General features: G+C 36.3%; 1 protein-coding gene across 8 annotated transcripts in view; it reads left to right on the top strand.

The window, feature by feature from the left end:
• Positions 1 to 16,369, top strand: part of LOC105465543 (sodium/potassium transporting ATPase interacting 2) — a 1,022,956-nt gene that overhangs the window by 318,650 nt on the left and 687,937 nt on the right. For 2 of the 8 annotated variants that reach the window (XM_011713996.2, XM_071095954.1), the window contains one exon: positions 5,810 to 5,873. The exons of the other annotated variants lie outside the window; for them this stretch is intronic. In XM_011713996.2, the coding sequence (XP_011712298.1) occupies positions 5,823 to 5,873 (51 nt within the window). In that variant the 5' untranslated portion in view covers positions 5,810 to 5,822. Of the gene's footprint in view, positions 1 to 5,809; positions 5,874 to 16,369 lie in introns of those variants that run through there. 8 annotated transcript variants of the gene reach the window in all.

Raw genomic sequence — 16,369 nt, forward strand, 5'->3', positions numbered from 1 at the left:
ATACCATTATTTTATGTAGCAAACTGTCATAATTATGATATGACTTCACTTTTAAAAACTCATTCTGATTTCAGAAATATTAAAATGTGAAAAAGGGTTTTGGTATGTATTAGTGATATGTAGCAATTAAAAACTATAGCTCCTCAACTTTTTATTTTTAATAATGTTGGTGTCTTAGTGTGCTATGTATCTTTCAAATAATCCAAATCCACAAAAATATGTTTTTGCAAACACAGACTTTTTATTAAGTATCAAATTCTTTTTTATGTAAAATATTATGTTTTTATTATAGTTAGTAGATGCCTTCCCTGAATAACTTTTCAAAGCACGTTCAGCTCTTAGAGATTAGTAACAAAATTCTTATTGGGTTAATATCAATTTTTCCCTTAAAATGTTATTCTTCATTTGCTGCACTGATACCATGTCTTTTGACTATTAGTAATAAAATTGAGGCTACGTAAAGAACATGTTAGAGATACCATGTATCCTAATTACTCCACCTGGGGTGCAGTCAGCAGTTTGCTCTAAGTTGCTCTTTTGGCTGTGTTGCAAAGTAGTTCATACACTTGTACCTTCTAGTTTATGGGTGAATTTTGTCAGTGCATTCTATGTTTATTTGTGAAGAGTTCTTCCTGGAAGTCAGATTAGGCTATCACGGGAACAGCATGCTTCTAAGATGTTTGTGTAATGTTGATTAATGTGACATTGTATTGTAACTTTATGGTAATAATTCTTTGTCATTTAAAAGCATCTTGAATTCAAGATGTTTTAACTTTAATGCAGATTTTCTTATGCAGGATCCTAAAAACTTGGTTGCAATAATACTGCTGAAAAAAACATTTTGTTTTTTTTTTGTGACTATCCACCAGAAAGCTGGACTTAAACCTTAAGTAAATTTAGTGGAGAACAAAGAAGTGGCACTTCAGGAAAGTGCTATGGAGCAACTATTTCTAACATCAAACCATCCGGTAACTTGTAAGCTTCATAGTTGTCTAATTACTGAATGCCGGCTACATGTAACCATAGCCATTATATAATCATGTTTAAAGATGAGGGTAAAGGAAGTGGTAAAGATCCAGATAATATGTAATTTTATTTAATTAATGTTTATGAATGATGCAGAAAAAATAATTTAAGAAAAACACTGGGCCATAGATATACACTTTCACAGATAGCCAAGTAGTGAAGGCATTAGATACAGATCATTTTGGAAGTATGTACAGGGACTGATACAAAGTCCTGCTTATTTCTTAAAGTGATTAGGCTATAAAATGCTTTTTTACTTTGAATTATTAACCTTTCTAATTACTTGCCTTCCCACCAAGAAAGGCATGAGAAGTAAAGATGGGATGAATCAATTTCATTTTTTTCCAGTAGCAAATTTGAAGTGAATTCAATTTTGGTCAAGGTGGAAAAACTTATTTCATAGAAAAATTCTCTGGGGAGGTCCAGGAGAAAAATTAATATTGTATTTGCATACCATAGTTAGGATCACAGATGAACTTCAGTGGTACCCAATTTACCTATATCTAAGCAAAAAGCAAAGCCATCCTTACTAAATGATCTGTTTGAGGCATTTGATAACATCTTTCTCAATATTTTTGATTGTCCAGGAAGCACGCAGTGAGGCAAAACGGTCAGCACAGGCAATAAGACAGAAAGCTGACCTAAGCACCTGCCTGTGTTCTACTCTTTTGTAATTTTAGTTGCATCAGTATAATTCCATATTGGCATCATTCCCTCTTTCACTTTATTTTGCACTGTCATATAAAGCTACCATTAAGGCATATACTCCATCCTAAATCTCATTTGATCTCTAAGTAAAAGTTCTTAAAACTATCAGGACAAGATGGCCATACCTTAGGAGGTGTGCTAACTAAACTAAGGGAGTCTGGTTCTCTTTCTCCTCAAGATACAGCCCTGTAGATAGCTACAGATTTTTTTCAACTGAGGTCTTTGTGATGTCAGAGTATTTTCTTTCCTTCTTGTATTCTAGAGGTTTAAACTGAGCCCTGGAGATAAGGCATGATGCTATCATAGGAATAGATTCCTGTCACAAGGGTAGAAGGTTCAAATATCTTTTCATTCAGGTCTTTTTCTTTAGAACTGATCCTCTCATTTATTTATATCCAATCTTACTTTTAAAAGAGGAGGTATGGCTAAAAATATGCACACATTGCAATAACATAAAATGAATTAAAAAATCAAAATAAAAAGGAAACAACTCTAGGAAACTCAAATGAAGCCGAGATTAAATTTGGAAAATAGAAAGGGATGTTCTGCAGTGTAAATTGGAATATAGCAAGTATTGTCTTTAAATAATTTTTTCACTTGTAAATGAACAGAAAACAAATGATTATAAGATTTGAAGTGGTCATGCTATTAATGCCAATACCTTGGGAGGAAACAAATACAATTTTTGCATTCCAGTTCTCACAGGACACACTGTGGTGAGGTTAACGGCATCCTCAATGATACCCTCTCCAGTGAGTACAATAAAAATTATTGTAGGCATTCTTCTTATTGTCTACATGTAATGTAAGCCCAGGGGTGACAGCAACATGAAAACTCAGTAAAAAGCACTTTTATAGAACAGTGATCATCTGAAAACAGTGATCTCCGAGGACAGAGGTCTATAATCCTGTCATTTTGTTCCTGGGATAAAAACTTAGAATATATAGAACAGTAAATTGGCAAAGTCATCCTGTATGGGCCAGAGTAAATATTTTGGTTTTGAAGGTCATATGTTCTCCATCTCAACTTCTCAATTCTGCCTTTGTAGCATGAAAGCAGCCATAGGTAATGTGGAAATGAATGGGGGTACCAGTAAAACTTTAAAAAATTAGCTGTTGAGCCAGATTTGGTTCATGGACTGTCCTTTGCCAAATCTGATCTAGAGAAATAGGATTTTATTCACTTTAGAGATTCATCTGGTCTGTAACTTCTCAGAACAATTTTTTAATAAATATTTGAAAGCAAAGATTAGAAATTCAAGTACATCTTTGAAATTAAAGACCTGAAAGACATTCTATTACCATGTAAGGGTACTATAGGATATAGCTCCCCAACCAGAAAGTGGTTGATATCTTCATTTAAAAAGTAAAGAATTTAACCAGAGTTACCTCACCTCTGAATAAGGAAGGGTGAATGAGTGTAATTAATCGGGGAACATTTCCCCTTTGCCCCAAAATTCTGCATTCTCCAGAAGAAATGGATGTTCATATGTGACTCATGGAAAGTATAATAATAAATCATGTGCACCTGGGAATGATCACCCACCTACCAGATCTGTGCCCACGAGCACGTTTTTCTCACCTATTTTTAACGGAATCTTCTTATCAGGAAGTTGGGCATCATAATTTATTCCTCATAGGGTTGCTAGGAGGCAAAATGTTTAGCTGTTAGACGAATGATTGATATGATTTGATAGATCATAATTTGGGTCCTAAAGTACATGCCAGAACTCCCAAACGCTTGCATATGGACTGTATCCAACCCATAGAAGTATTTACTTTGTCCTGTGAAACATGGACTGTATAAACGTCTGTGATGCAAATGAGAAAAAAAATATGGTAGCTTTACATGAAAAAATAGATTTTAGGGAAAAGAAAAACAAGTAGATCTGACTGCCTTAGGCCTACTGCGTTGAATGAAAACAGTCCATGTGAGCAAGACATGTGGCCTCCAGTGTGCACAGCTTTTGCCAGACACCTGTCACCCTGGAGCTCCGACTGGGCTCTGCTACCATTCACAACCCGGCTTGTCCTGCTGTGTTGCTTTAGTAGTGTCCATAAGAAACAAATCCTTCCTGGTCCCATGGATATATCTTTTCTTTTTCTTTTGTATACCCAGTCTGCTTCGTTTTCTTCTATTATGTGGTTCTTGTTAGGATGCCAGAGTAACGTAAAGTCAGGAGGTTATTAGTAGCTCTGTGATAAAGGAATTCTCTAGTTAAGTAAGCTTAGGTATGCTTAAGGAAGCAAAGAAGCCAGGTGTCTTCTTTGGGCCTCTCATTATCCTTTAATATATTAATGAACAGTTTACGTTTCCATGATAAGAGTACACTGTACAGCGATCTCAAACTCATTTTAATGAATACATTTTTTAAAATTTCAGTTTAATGCCCTATATGTCATGGCCACTTAACTATTGACCACATTTTCCCCATGGAACATGGTTTGGAAATGATACTATTTAAATCCTCATAGATCTTGTAATTTTAATATAAACATCCCAGATGTATTTGTTGCAAATGGTATCCACCAATTACCTGATAATTGAACCTACTTTATAACATTACTGGATAATAATAGTATCAAGAGTCATATAGGTAAGATTTATTGAATACTTACAGGCAGCAGGTAAGCACTTAGCTAGGTTATTTTATTTAATCTGCACAAAAATTCTGTAAAGTGGATTGTCTTATCCCTCTTCCATAAATGATAAAAATGGGGTAGAGTGAAGCTAAGTAGGTTGCTGGTCACACAGCTGCCAAGGAAGACAACTAAAGTCTTTTACCCTTACTCTTAGCTGCTGGATTTCACTGCCTTGACTTCATGCAGTTAAGAGTTGGAAACATATGCTCCAAATTATATCTAAATTAGATTGATCTTGGACCGTGTTTCTTCCTGTAGTAATGATATATAAATATCAACTGTCTGTTGAAAATCACTCTAGCTTTTAAATATAAAACCTTAATAAAGTAGAAAAGTATATGCTAGATATATATTGTATTTGCTAGAACATATGGCTGGCTAATTCAATAGATTCACCGATTTATAAGATTTAGAAAGAAGAGGTCATGAAACTCGAAGCTTTTCAGTTTTAAAATGGTATACTATTTGGTGAGGGTTTTTCTAAAGAAACTGATACTCATGGTCCTATTAAGGCACAGATTTATTTTATCAGTCCCTGAGGGTACTGACTAGTCCTAAACTGTTCTATATTTAAGGAAAGTGAAGACCAAAAAAGATCAATAAAAGCTAAACCGAATGTTCCTGAAATCTTTTCTGCAAACGGACAGAAATTTAACAGTGCTTAGTAGAGAAGTAGATATGCCTGAACTCCCTTTGAACTTATGTAATCACTCCTCAACTTGCCCTGCCATCCTGTGTATAATTTTGCCCAAGAGGTACACACTTTTAATTTATTAAGGGGAAAAAATATGACAGAGTGTTGAGATGATTTTCAGTAAGGTCCAACCATGATCTGTAAGTTGTAAGAAGCCATTTGTTTTCTAGTAGGTTGATGGAGAAGAAATACACAAAATATTTATAAAATATCACCATCCATAATTGATGATTATAGTATGTAAGTATATATATTTATAGTATATAGTACCTAAGTATATCTATACATAGCTGAATATATGTATACATACATGTTGTGTTTTATTGATACCAAGATACTATTAATTATAATAATACACATCATTGATGCAATCAGAGTTTTTCAGAAAGAAGATAAGCATATCAAACATGCCAATTTTTGGAAGACATTCAAATTTCAGGAACTATCAGAATTGAAATGTGTCTTATGATTAAGTCTGTCTGGATGGATTGCTTGCTATTCAGATGTAGGGGTTGATAAAATGAAAGAAAAAGAGAAGTTAAGTTTTTCTAGGTAACTAGGTAAAGGGCAAGGGTTGGTAGATGTGGAAAGCAAATTAAGATTTTAGCATGCTGTGAAGTTTATTTAGAAGCTCTAAATTATGCAGGTCAAGTTCCAAGCCTTGTTGAATTAGTTGGGGTTGCCTTTAAATGGGTCACCCTCTAATCATGCCTTATTTGTCCCTCTGGTGTATTTACAGGTACTGAAGATGGATGGGAATCATTAGGTATCTCTTATTATATTGTCCCACAAATATCTTAACCGTGAGTTTTTCAGAGTAATATTTTTCCATTTGTGTCTACAGGCTAATATATATTTGAAGAATTCATGACCACACCTCAATGTTCATGTTTCACTGAGATTATTTCATTTTCATCCAGAAAAAAAGTTTTATTTTATGTAAATAGTATGTATTTTTCTGGCTCTGAAAATGATGCATGGTATTGAAGACAACTTGGGAAATGTTGGTACAAAATAGATGACTTAAAATCACCCATAATAGTACCTTTAGCTATAATGACGTAATTTGAAGTGTCCATTCTTTTGCTTTAAATATGTTTTTTCATATAAAATTGAGATCACTTAGTATATATATTTTTAATTATTTCCACTTAAAATGAACATTGTGAACATGTTATCTTTAAAATGAGATGTTTAGTCTATCTAGGTAGATAAGAAAGCATATATTCAATAGTTTTATTCAATGAAATAATTGCTGCTTTTATACAACTTAGACTCATATTTATCCATGTTATTAGACTGACTTCAGAGAGGAAAGTTTTATAGGCTATAGTTTTAAGGGAGATTTATTGTTGTATAAAGCTCAACAAGAGGAAAGTAGACATAATTATCATATTTCTAACTTGTCACTGCATTTTGTGATGCTGTATTACCATGAGCTCAGGTAGTCCTAGATGCTTGCAAATTTTATCAAAGGAAATTGTACAAATTGCTATGGATAATAGCAACCTTAAATTTCATAGTATTTCTGAAAAAAAGAATGACTCCCCATAATTTTAAATCATTGTCAGAAATTTACTTAAATTTACATTTCCTTGGCAGTCTGTGGTCCTTAAAGTTTAATAAGATAGTCTAAATTGATAAAACTCTGTAAGTCTTTGCCCCTGATTGAAGAAGTTTCCATAGCATGATGGTTTATTATTCTCTTCCCCCAAAGTATCTGGTCTCTACATTCATGTTAAAAACAACAACAACAACAAAAAGAAAGGAAATAAAGATAATAAGAGAATTGCATATAATTTTTAGAAATTAATTTAATACACTTGATTATAGCCAAAAGGCCAAGAAGTGATTAGAAATAAATTTAGTTAAAATTATCTGTAGTATAAATCATTTTAATCTCTATTGTGATGTTAGGGATCATATTACAAAATACATTTCCTTTTTTTAGCTTTGTTATTTATAATTATTCCTAGTATAAATGTAAGCTGTTACTGGATTGCTGAGGTATCTGGAAATTCACTGCCTTCAGCCATTGGATTAATGTGTTAAAGCTCACCTTAAAATTTTCTGGTGCTGTGCAAATAATAGGTGCTCAGTGAATGCTTGACTGACTACCTAATGGAAGACTACTCTAATAGGCTCCTGAAAGGAGGATGGAAATCTAGAGCATTGCAGGGGAGATGGAGGCAGGAGCTTAGGACAACATGGTTATGTGGGTGAGAGAGAAAGCCACTGAGACCAAAAAAGGAACCAAAAAGAAATTCCAATATGTAAAGAGTAGCTAATTCTTGTTTTTCCCAGGGACAGTATTTTTCCCAGAGACAGTATTTGTTTTCATACTATTTTTTGGTGATTTTCCTCTTTCTGATATTATATCCTAGGTATTTTATGAATCCTAAGAGGTTTTTGCATAGATGTGCATTTGTTGAATGTTCATAACAATATCTAAGACTGTTATTTCAGAATTTTGTATCAGTCATCTAGTGATTGATAAAAAAATGATATGGAACCTATTTCTGAGATTGGATGATGACATAATAAAAAAAAAGTAGCTTCTCATTTTAACTCTCATAATGACTTTGTGATCTTAGTTATAAGTAAATATTGACCTCCTGAATCATATACTACCAAATGGCAGGAACTGGGCTCTTTAGCCTGTTTTATCTTTTCCTGTATATAGTTGGATGACTCAGAAACACTCAAAACTGCAAGGAGATACCACTGCATTTTAAAACAAAGTTGATTGCCTAATCAATGTTAAGAGACATTGAGAGAGAGAGAGAAATCTAAGACTCGACTTTGGTTAATTGGATTGTCCAGTTGTTATCATAATGCAGGATACTGATTCATCAATATCACTGGCCTTTTAGGATGAGCCATCACAGTCCTCCATGTACATTACTTTATTACTGCCTTTCACACTAGACTACAGCAGCTATGATGCTGTCATACTTGCTTGGTCTGAATGTTGACAATCATTGATTTTCTAAAAAATAATGGTACCTATTAATCTCATATTTTATTAATTTCTAATTTTAAAAACCATGGGTTCAGTTGAAACATTACACTGGAAAAGATGTTTTATTTTTATTTATAATTGTGAAAGAGAAGATTTTATAGCACCTGCAACTGTCTGTCACAATATGCAGCTTCATTGTCTTTTCTTGATTTCCAGTAGTTATCTCAATAAATCACTTATTTTTAATGTCATTTAAGAAGAGTATATAAATTATTGCTCTTCCAGTTACAACACAGCATTAATGGGAAATTGTTAATGGGAACTTGAATCATATGAAGTTTCTAGAGATTCAAAATGACAAATCTATTATTTATTATGAATAATAGTCCTGTAGTTTAATATAGCTACTTCTTTTTTCTTTTTAGAAAATGTGAATCATTCAGCCTAATACTTTGCACAGTAGAAAAGGAGACAAATATTAAACAAGATAAAAATTTGAATTTTGAAAGGTGTCTTCTACTCATTTCTACATGTAGGATCATTTCTCACCTTGTGAACCATAGCAGAATAGAATTAAAAATAAATAATTTTTAGTATTATGCCTGTCTTTATATTTTTTTTTCTTCTTTGTGTCTCTTATGGATCACTACATGATTTAGTAAATATTGTTCTCCTGAGTCAAGATATGCAGATGATATTTGCTTTGGAAGTATTATGGAGGTAGAGGTTGATAGATCTGGACTTTTCATCATTGTGTGCAGTTGGCTATTCTTTTCAGTGCTGCCATTATCACCTTTTCCTCTATGAACTTGTAACTAGAGTTAATATTATAGAGTCCATTTCTGCACTTATTCAAATAACAGGTCATATGTAAATATGAATTTGAATAAGTGAACAAATTTCATTGTGTCACCGAAAAATTATTTTCAATTTGATGGACATTTGCAAATAGGAGCCCCTACTTATTTGAACATCACCTATAGATGAGTCATGTTCTACCTGCTGGGTTGCCAAGTCTAAATATTTTTAAATAACAGTGGCTATACAGGATATAGATAAAAGTCATTTCCATAAATAAACAAATGTATACAAGAGTATGTCTGATTATTTTGTGAGGATTTTACAACAGCTTTCCAGGATTCAGTTTCAAGTCAGTTCTCTCTTTCTCCCTCTGGGGGTTTGCATGTATAAACATACATGCACACGAGTTCACACCGTGTATGTGGATTATTTCATTTTACCTGCACGAAACATTGTCTGTAGCGGCCATTCCTCTGCTCCTCTTTATTCTCTTCTATAAATCTCAAATTACTCTTTAATATGTGTTTATGAGCCATCAATTTTTATCTGCTCCATATTTTAAGAAGGCAAACACAGTTAAGTCAAAATGACTAATGGGATGGTGGGGAGAAGTATGGGCTGATAAAAATTAAATAGGGAACAAATGATTTCCCTTTAGAGCCATCCTTTTAATATGGCCAATTATTGTGAATAAAAAGCAGCATTCTAAAACATTTCTTTTAATTAAATTTTGTAATAAAGATATATACCCCTCTGCTTTCCAAACCACATGTTATCTATACTATGCTTCAGCAGGCAGTAACAATTCAAGAGAAGTTTCAAGCTCTAGAACCTTTTACAGAATTATAGGAGTCTTATTTCAGAGGTTCTTAAAGTGTTATGCATAGTTTTTGCCAAAACACAAAAGATAATCATTGGCAAAAATCTACTGTGTTTTAATCCTCTACTCTCCCCTGACAGTACATTCTCATGAGCATTCACAACTCACTCATCATCCGTCCTTTGTCCCTTCCAGGTCACGCTCCCCTAGAGTTCTTGAAGTGTTTCTCTCTTGGCTCATCATCACCCTCTTCACCACTACTCTTGTTTTAATTACTGGTGATTTCAACATTGTGGTAAATGATCATTTTAATTATCTGGCTTCTCAGGTGGGCCTCCCTGACCCACTGTCCTTCAATTATCTGTCCTTCATCCTAACTCAGGCACCGTGCCCATGATCATTTCCTGCAACCACTCTGTATTCTCAATTTCAAATTCCCTGATTTCCATCCACAATACTATATTTCTCCTTCTAATACTCTAGCTCCAAAAATGTTTCCATCACATATGGAATCTGATCCTATCATGTTTTCACTTCCTCTTGTCCTCACCTTGTATCAAATATGCCACAGTTCCCTAGTCCATTATATTTCCTACTTATAGAGAAGACATTTTTTTTTCTTGATGATTCAAATCTCTGCCATCTCTTCCTTCATTCTCCCTCTTACTTGGCTAATTTGGTTCTTGCCTCGCTGAGAAAATTGAAGGTATCCTAAAACTTTCACAAACTTTCATCATCACATTTAAACATCTATCTGCAACTTTATCTACTGTTGATGAATTGTCCATGCTCGTATTGAAACCCACCTCTTCCAAATGTCTATGAGAACCAATCGTCCTTACTGGAGGACACTGATTTAGCCATTCAGTATTGCCCAGTCCTTCTTTACAGGGAGACACATAGCTGGGCACTGTAGCTCACACCTGTAATCCCAGCACTCTGGGAGGCCGAGATGGGACGATCACTTGAGCCCAGTCTGGGCAACACGGTGAAAATTCAAGACAGGCCTAGGCAACATGGCCCTGTCTCTAAAAAAAAATACAAAAATTAGCTGGGCGTGGTAGCATGTATCTGTGGTCCCAGCTACTCTGGGGACTGAAGCGAGAGGACTGCTTGAGCCCAGGAAGTTGAGGCTTCAGTGAGCCATGATTATGCCACTGCACTCCAGCCTGGGTGACAGAGTGAGACCCTGCCTCAAAACACAACACAATAGACTTGCTCCTGAGTTATTTTTAAAAATCAAGGTCAGTTTTGCAGCTATGAAGGATATGATATGATATGTTTCTGAATTAGAGTAATACATATGAGATATATATATATATATATATATATATATAGATATCTGTATATATATATATATATATGAAAATGTTATGTAAATAAGTTCTGAATTATGTGTTATACACTTACATTATGGCATCAGTGATGTAAGAACTATTCAGAAATGGCTTCCAGGTAAGACTTGAGCTGTGCATTCATGGATGGAGAGATTTTGATACGTGGAGAGAAAATTAAAGCAGCAGTCCCAGGCACAAAAACACAACATGAGCATGTGTACAGATGTAAAATGAGCTGGTGGAGTCACAGTTCAGAGAGAAAGCCTGACTAGTATAAAGGCTTCATGAGATTGCTCAGAAAGAGGGGTCCTAGAGAAGGATTCTCAGAACCCACTTCATGATGGCCTTGACTTTGAGGCATATTTAGAGATGACAGTAGAGTAGTCACATGAAAATACTTACTAGTTAAATTTTTTTCAGAACTGAGATTGGATAATAGAATACACTGAGTCTCATGTCTTCTTTGCTTTTATACTTAGAATCTTCCAAACTGAGTTCACATGCCATATTTTAGGATGGAGGAAAAAGACACATTGAGGACTTTGAGGCCGATGGTTTGGTGAGCAGTAGGGAAAAGCCTGGGCACATCTGAGCTTGTACTCACTCATTAAATGAGATGCAGGAGGGACAGGCCTGGTCAGCAAAGGAGGCTGTCACCGTGAGCAGTCTCACACTCAGGTTCAGTTTACATTTCTGCCATCCTGGGCTTCAAGGTATCAGAAGGAGACAGAAGACCCCATCGGGAGAGTGAGGAGGTCGATGGTTGCTATTCTTTTTTTTTTTTTTTTTTTTTTAGATGGAGTCTTGCTCTTGTTGCCCAGGCTGGAGTGCAGTGCACGATCTTGGCTCACTACAACCTCCGTCTTCTAAGTTCAAGTGATTCTCCTGTCTCAGCCTCCCAAGTAGCAAGTGCCACCATGCCCGACTAATTTTTTTGTATTTTCTGTAGAGATGGGGGTTTCATCATGTTGGCCAGGCTGGTCTGGAACTCCTGACCTCAGGTGATCTGCCCACCTTGGCCTCCCAAAGTGCTGGGATTACAGGCGTGAGCCACCGCACCCCGCCCATGATTGCTATTTTATGTGTTGGCAGTTGGAAGACCTGACAGTCATTTTTCTCCTAACAAACCAGGTCTTCACCTCACCTAAGGACACCTGACACTGTTGTTAGCATAGAAATCCTACACCTGCATTATGGTACAGTTGAAATTTTCTGATGATGGAAATGTTCTATAACATAGCTAGCTATTGAGCACTTGAAATTTGGCTAGTCCAACTGAGGAGCGAAACATTTCATTTTATTTTCATTTATTTAAATATAAATCTACATAGTCACATGTCGTTATGGGCTACTAAATTTGATAGGGCAACTACAGAGCTAATCTCTATTTAATATTTATTGGGTGTGTCATGTGCCTGGCCTAATCTAAGAACCTTATATGTACCCTTAATATTAACTATTTGAATTTCCATAATAATCACAAGGATTAAGCATTCATATTTTCCTCATTATAGTAATGAGAGAACTGGAGTAGAGAGAGGTTTAGCGTAGGAAGGAAATAGCAAAGTTGGAATTTAAACCTAGTTAGTATATTTACAGAGCTTACACAACTGTGTCTCTCCATCTTTAACTTCTAAATTAATCTTGTTCTTCTTTCTTGCTGACATTCATACATTTATTCATGTAGGTTATTACTGTGTTCATTTATCTGTAAAATATGTCAATCTTTCTTCTTGAGGTGTTATATTTTTCTCCCTTACCACTGCCACTAAAATAGTGCAGATTCCCTTAATGTGTGGATGTCTGAATTCGTCTCTGATCAGCATCCCACCACCCCTTTAAATAAGTGCCAGTGAAACTTTGCTGTGCACCAGAATCACATGGAATACAGGTGGTTGTTTCTGATACACGAGGCTTGGGGTGAGACCTGAGAATTTGAATATCTAATAAGTTTCCAGGTGACACTAATACTACTTGCCTGTCTGGAGCCACCCTTTGCAACACTGTACTTAAACTTGCAAGTCTATTGCCAGGCTAATTGACTGTCAATACTTTTCAGATTCTTTCATTGGAAGACATAACTTTTCATCATTATTTTTATTTTTGTATGTTGTAGAAATATTAAATTATCTTTTTGTCAAGAGTTGAAAATCCAGCCAAAAATAACACAGGAAAGAAGGAGGGGAAAGGGAAGAAGGAGGGGAAAGGGACCCGATGTAGATCACCCTCTAAGATTCATGCTGAGAGTTCCATCAGGTGCCCATCAGGACAGATGTGCCCACAAAGCTATTGTGACCACAATAATACCTGAAAAAATTAAATGCAAATAGCTATTATTGGAATGTCTTCATTTTTTTCACAAAGGACATCAATGTTTCACACGTATTGTTTTACACATTTATATCACCACCTTCAGTCGAAGACTTTTGAGTTTGCTACTCCAGAATTAGATCAGGACAACAGCAAATGGCATTAAGGTTTTGTCACTCATTTCTTTTTTCCTTCTGAACAGCAATTTTTTTTTTTTTTTTTTTTTTTTTTGAGACGGAGTTTCCCTCTTTTTGCCCAAACTGGAGTGCAATGGCGTGATCTCAGCTCACTACACCCTCTGCCTCCTGGGTTCAAGTGATTCTCCTGCCTCCGCCTCCCGAGTAGCTGAGATTACAGGCACTCGTCGCCATGCCCAGCTAATTTTTTGTATTTGTAGTAGAAACAGTGTTTCACCATGTTAGCCAGGCTGGTCTTGAACTCCTGACCTCAGGTAATCTGCCCACCTCAGCCTCCCAAAGTGCTGGGATTACAGGCGTGAGCCTCCGCACCTGGCACTGAAGAGCAATTTTTTTTTTTTTTTTTTTTTTTTACTTTTTTTCATGCACATTGTCTCATGTACAATATGGTAGTGATGATAGATTTGTCAGCTTCAGGCTTACATGGTTTAGTTTCTGCAATCTAAGTGAAAAGAGCATTGCTGTTCTCCAATATAGTAAAATTGCATGATTAATCCTAGTAGGCTCAGCTTTAGTCTCATGCTTACCCCTCTAGAGTAGCTGGGGTTAGGATAAGGGAATATTTCCTAAGGGAAAGTGTGAGAAAGGTGGCTACCCAAGGTAGAATTTGGATCCCATTACCCAGGCAAAGGGGGTGATATTTTGGACAACAAAAGCACCAGAGACCTGCTCCACGGTGTATGAACCAAAATCATGTTTTGAACTGCAACTTTGATCATGTTCTTTTCATCTGAAATGCAGTGGCCTTATACTTACCTCATCAGAAAGGGCTATCCATAATTCCTGTTGTGTCTCAAAAACCTCATCCATGAAAACTGTTACAACATCTTCCCCAAATTAATGTTTTTCATTTTATTAACTACTGTGACACTTTATTAAAATATTTCTCATCTGTACTAGATAATAAAATAATTGTGTATTTGTATATTTGCTCTTTTTCTCCTGTATTTACATTCATTTGTAGATAGGAATTGTTTTAGTGCATTACCATATCATATAGGTATGGTAAGTGAATTTAATGTTTGCCCTTATTTTTTTTTTTTTGTAGAATGTGAATCTTTAGTGTGTAAGTCCAATATTTGAGATCAACCTTCATGTTCATTTTTACTTTGTTTGAATTATTTTTTGAGAGCAGTGATCATCTATCTTTTAGGATGATTTTTTAAAGAAAATAATTGTGTTTATGTAAAAATGAATAAAGCAATTACCTGGAGAGTAGAAAATAATTTATATGTTCCAGGTAATAATGGATAGAAAATGGATATAGGGGATCCCATCTGGGATATAAAGTCAGGAAAATTCCCACAGTAGCAAAACACAAAACCAAACTGCTCATTCAGGTAGCAACAAGGGACGTGTGCACTCCAGCACTGAGCCGTCCTGTCTTGACCTGGTGTCTGTTGAGGTCCTATTACATTTTGCTGAACACAATCAGGACTAACAAAGACACACAAAGAACTGCTAGCTATTACTTTCCATGATTTTTAGAATATCCTGAAGTTATAAATCAGAATTACTTTACCCTCCATGAGAAGCTTTTATCTGAGATGAGTTTCGTTGTTGTTGCTGTTTGTTTGTTTTTTTGACACAGTCTTGCTGTGTCACCCAGGCTGGAGTGCAGTGACATGATCTTGGCTCACTGCCACCTCTGCTTCTGGGGTTCAAGTGATCCTCCTGCCTCAGCCTCCTCAGTAGCTAGGGATACAGTTGCATGCTGCCATGTCTGGCTAAAAAAAAAAAATACAATTTTTGTATTGAGTTGGGTTTTAAAATGGGATCTTGCTTTACCGGGAGAAGGTGGTGAATAGGAGGCCGGGTTAACATGCATCTCCCACTCGGCCAGGCAGAACAGTGTATAGAAATTCACGCTGTGAACTTTTTTTCCGAGAACCACCACAGGAATGTACCAGGAAAAACAAAAGAATTCAGATCCTTTGAAAGAAATGCCATGCTACTGCAAAATCAGTGAGACAGGCAAAAAACCATGAGTTCCTAAAGTGTGAGAAGGGGAAAACCTGCCTCCAAACACATATCTCCACTGGGGAATCTGAAAATCCAGATCACAGAAGAAGGATTTAACCTTACCTAGAGCTGGAATGGATTTAGGGAGCTATGTGAAATATAAAAGTAGTAGCAGCACTGAAAAGAGTCTTGTAGGCACTCCCAGTCTTCAGCTAGAGCCCAGGGAAGGCATCCCTGACTTTATCTCACAGGGTTCCCTGGGGTAGGCAACCAGAGGAATTAGGGAGGGCTTGCAGGGTAAAAGAAGCTTCCAGGTGAATTTTATGATCATTTACTGGGCACACACTTCCTTGAGCAGAATCTGGGGGATGAACGGGAACTGCTGCAGACCTGAGCACAGGAGCCACTGCCATTGCGAGCAGATGGGGAGGGAGGAGAGGTGTGGCCTGAAAGCCGTGCATGCTTTCTCAGCAGGGAAGCTTATGGCCTGCGGCAGGTTTGAGTTCTGCCTGTATGCTGCCTGAATCGAAACTCAGCACTGTTAATGGGGCACTGCAGGAGCAAGACTGACCTTGCCAACTGAATGAGAGGTGGGTGAGGCCTTTTACTACCAGCTATCCCCCACCTCTCTGGTGAACTATACTGCACAGCAGAGGCAGCCATAATTATCCCTTTGGAACATAAACCCATTGGCCTGAGAACCATACCCCTATCCCCTACAGTGGCTATAGCAAGCCCTATCCAAGGAAAGTCTGAGCTCAGAACCTCCTGACCCTGCCCAAATTGATGGTATTTCTCTACCTACCCTGGTAACTGAACACAAAAGACATAAAATTTTGAGAGCTTTATGGCCCTGCCCATCACCTGAGAAACCAGAATACTTCCCCTGGGTAACTTAGGGCAACCTCAA

This window comes from Macaca nemestrina, chromosome 5, assembly GCF_043159975.1.
Source record: "Macaca nemestrina isolate mMacNem1 chromosome 5, mMacNem.hap1, whole genome shotgun sequence".
In the NCBI taxonomy this organism is placed as follows: domain Eukaryota; kingdom Metazoa; phylum Chordata; class Mammalia; order Primates; family Cercopithecidae; genus Macaca; species Macaca nemestrina.